We start from the raw sequence: 3,976 nt of genomic DNA, 5'->3' as shown, positions 1-3,976 counted from the left end.
ACGCTGACGCCACGCGGGGGACCGTTTGGCCACGCAGAGAATTCTGCGGCGGCAGCGGCGGCGGGCCGGGCCAGCTGGGCCGCTCCGGCCGCGATCCTCGCCGTGTCCCTCGCCCTGGTGGCCACGCTGCTGCTGCTCTACCGCCACCGCCGTCAGCGTCAGCGTCGTCACGAGCCCTGGGGCCCCTCGTGAGTCGCTCGCTTCTCTCGGACGTCGGGCGGACGTCGGCGGTGCCCGCGGGGTCGTCTGTGTGACGACCTGCCGCTGTGCCCCCCCCCCACCACTACCCCACCACCCCCCCACTACCCACATGCGTGCAGGGAGGATCCCCCCACGCTCCCCAAGGCACCGCAGAGAAACGCGGCGGGCGACCGTGGCTCCGTGAGTGGCACACCGCCAGGACACAGGGGCCCAGTCCATCCGTGTCTCTCTCCGTATTCTGTGTAGTGTAGTGTATAGTAGTGTAGTGTATAGTGTAGTATATAGTAGTGTAGTGTATATACAGAGACACAGTTAGACTCGACCTAAAGCTTTCGTGACTGCAGGAATTCATTTTCTTTGGGTCTTTCGGTAAAGTTGTGCCCACTTTGTTTATGACCCTTGGGCTACACCCAACTTTAAAACTTTAAAACAGCCTGCTGCTTCAGCGGCTTTCATCCCCCTCTTTTCTCCTCCTGATGACGATTGCCAAAATAATACCCACAGACTCACCACACAGAGACCCATAGACTCACCACACAGAGACCCACAGACTCACCACACAGAGACCCATAGACTCAGCACACAGAGACCCACAGACTCACCGCACAGAGACCATAGACTCACCACACAGAGACCCACAGACTCACCACACAGAGACGCATAGACTCACCACACAGAGACCCACAGACTCACCATACAGAGACCCACAGACTCACCACACACAGAGACCCACAGACTCACCACACAGAGACCCATAGACTCACCACACAGAGACCCACAGACTCACCATACAGAGACCCACAGATTCACCACACACTGTGCGTGTTGTGGGGATGCTCCGTGTGTAGTTGCTAACGCTAGAGAGTGGCAACAAGGCGGATGAAGGGCTGCACGAGTTGCCACCGCAGCCTCAGCACCAAGACAGCGGAGCTGGAAGCTACGACTACGCGGTGAGGAGGGGTGGGTGGTGAGTGAGCGGTGAGCGAGCGGTGAGCGGTGAGCGAGCGAGCGGTGAGCGGTGAGCGAGCGAGCGGTGAGCGAGTGTCCGCCCACATCACCGATGCTCCTGCTTAGGCTGAGTGAGCGATCCGCTTCTGGCCACCCCAGGGGGGGGGTGGGTGGGGTCGGTCACCGTCTCTCTAATTTATTCCGACCCCCGCAGGTTTTCAAAGACGAAGATGACGACGAGGCGAGGGAGGAAGATTTTTGAGAAGCGGCTCGGGGTGGGGGGGGGGAGGAGCGAGAGTGCTCCACCTTGCCGTGCTCCACCTTGCCGTGCTCCACCTTGCCACGCCCCATCTTGCCGTGGTTGCCGGGGCAACGCCGGGGCTTGTCGCTTCGCGAGCGGGTGAACCCCCCCCGAAAGAACCAAGAAGATTTGTTGTTGTTGTTTGATCCCAACTGAATTTCGATTTAAAGCTTTCGTGACTGCAATGATTCATCTTGTTTGGTTCTTTCGGTAAAGTCACGTAGAATGAGAATAAAATAATAAATTGATAAAATAAAATAACAATAATATTCTCACGACGTTTCGGCCACAACACAAGCGGCCTTCATCAGGTGAAGGGGCGAGACTGTCTGGTAGGACAGCGCTGGAGTGAAAGAGCCACGTTCAGATCACGGCCTTTAAGCTGTGTGAGAGGAACAAAGCGCCTTGACAAAGGAATTAGCATATAATTTAGCATTGAAATGGCTGAATGATTAGCTTGTGGCTGGTCACAGAAATAGCTATGTTAAAAGTTAAAGCATACACATCCGCAGAGGCACCCATTGTTAAAGGAATTAGCATAGAATTTAGCATTGAAATAGCTAAGTTAAGGCATACACATCCGCAGAGGCACCCCTTGACAATGGAATTAGCATAGAATTTAGCATTGAAATAGCTGAGTGATTAGCTTGTAGCTGCTACAGAAATAGCTACGTTAAAGTCAGAGCATACACATTCACCGAGGCACTTAGTACAAATCAAACAGGAGAATTTAGCATTGAAATAACTAGGCGAATTTAGCATTGAAATAACGGAGTGATTAGCTAGTGACTGGTCACAGAAATGACTACACATCTGAGCTATTCACAGTACTATATAGTGAACCAATAAAAACTAAAATATAAATTACCTTCATGTTATCAATAAACTCTATATTCTCCAATCAGCTAAGCTACCAACAATAAGTCGTTATATATCACAATGCTATATGGCGAAAAAATGGGTGGATTCTTACCCTCAAATTTCAGCACCACGGATAGCTACGGGCCCCGTTCAGACGGACGAGTTCGTCCATGGTCGGAACAGAGGAGGGGGAGAGAGACAGCTGCGAGGCCCTAGTATACTCCATGTTGTAAAACTATACCATTAACCGTGGTGTGAGAGGAATTAAGAGGCAATGCTGGCGAAAGAGCTGCGGTCTGAAGGTCATCGTAAAAATACAATTAATTAAGAACAGAAATGATTTAAAACATCTTTCCAGTGGTTACTAAGCCTGAATCCATCTTCTCGGTTGAAATTGTCTCTGTGCTTGTATATGTGAATGGCCTGATGAACGAATCTCTCATGGTAGCCGGTTGGTTTGCAAAGAACCTCCGTCTTGGAGAAGTCAATGTCATGTGAGCCCACTGAATTATAACAGTGATCTGCCACGGCAGAGGAGTTCGTCCTACCGTATTTCAAGTCTGCTTTATGTTCGCGGATGCGGTCCGAGATATGTCTTTTGGTTTCTCCAATGTAGCTACTACCACAGAGGCACTTTAGTTTGTAAACGCCCCGGTACTGTATGTCTGGAACAGCATCTTTTACAGATGGAACTAAATCACGGATTTTATGTACTGTGTTGAATCGGACCTGGATCTTGTGTTTATTCAGGATTTTGGAGATCTTTTTAGTGACCCCTGCAATGTAGGGTAAGGTGATGGTTCAACACAGTACATAAAATCCGTGATTTAGTTCCATCTGTAAAAGATGCTGTTCCAGACATACAGTACCCGGGCGTTTACAAACTAAAGTGCCTCTGTGGTAGTAGCTACATTGGAGAAACCAAAAGACATATCTCGGACCGCATCCGCGAACATAAAGCAGACTTGAAACACGGTAGGACGAACTCCTCTGCCGTGGCAGATCACTGTTATAATTCAGTGGGCTCACATGACATTGACTTCTCCAAGACGGAGGTTCTTTGCAAACCAACCGGCTACCATGAGAGATTCGTTCATGAGGCCATTCACATATACAAGCACAGAGACAATTTCAACCGAGAAGATGGATTCAGGCTTAGTAACCACTGGAAAGATGTTTTAAATCATTTCTGTTCTTAATTAATTGTATTTTTACGATGACCTTCAGACCGCAGCTCTTTCGCCAGCATTGCCTCTTAATTTCTCTCACACCACGGTTAATGGTATAGTTTTACAACATGGAATATACTAGGGCCTCGCAGCTGTCTCTCTCCCCCTCCTCTGTTCCGACCATGGACGAACTCGTCCGTCTGAACGGGGCCCGTAGCTATCCGTGGTGCTGAAATTTGAGGGTAAGAATCCACCCATTTTTTCGCCATATAGCATTGTGATATATAACGACTTATTGTTGGTAGCTTAGCTGATTGGAGAATATAGAGTTTATTGATAACATGAAGGTAATTTATATTTTAGTTTTTATTGGTTCACTATATAGTACTGTGAATAGCTCAGATGTGTAGTCATTTCTGTGACCAGTCACTAGCTAATCACTCAGTTATTTCAATGCTAAATTCGCCTAGTTATTTCAATGCTAAATTCTCCTGTT

The 3,976-nt window shown here is 48.8% G+C and overlaps 1 protein-coding gene across 3 annotated transcripts in view; it reads left to right on the top strand.

The window, feature by feature from the left end:
* The window catches only part of LOC142916579 (uncharacterized), a 12,196-nt gene extending 10,561 nt beyond the window's left edge, over window positions 1-1,635 (top strand). For 2 of the 3 annotated variants that reach the window (XM_076061709.1, XM_076061707.1), the window contains exons 8-11: window positions 1-188; window positions 321-381; window positions 1,050-1,151; window positions 1,364-1,635. The exon at window positions 1-188 is cut by the window's left edge and continues 155 nt beyond it. In XM_076061709.1, coding sequence (XP_075917824.1) covers window positions 1-188; window positions 321-381; window positions 1,050-1,151; window positions 1,364-1,411 — 399 coding nt within the window. In that variant the 3' untranslated portion in view covers window positions 1,412-1,635. The remainder of the gene's footprint in view (window positions 189-320; window positions 382-1,049; window positions 1,152-1,363) is intronic. The other variant, XM_076061708.1, reaches the window with a different exon arrangement.
* Window positions 1,636-3,976: the final 2,341 nt, after the last annotated feature.

The sequence above is a fragment of the Petromyzon marinus genome, unplaced genomic scaffold (assembly GCF_048934315.1).
Source record: "Petromyzon marinus isolate PM22_M1 ecotype Great Lakes invasive population unplaced genomic scaffold, UKy_Petmar_22M1.pri1.0 PM_G_Scaffold_4, whole genome shotgun sequence".
In the NCBI taxonomy this organism is placed as follows: Eukaryota; Metazoa; Chordata; class Hyperoartia; order Petromyzontiformes; family Petromyzontidae; genus Petromyzon; species Petromyzon marinus.
The sequence above is the reverse complement of the archived record's forward strand: the minus strand, read 5'-3'. Positions and strand labels throughout refer to the sequence as shown.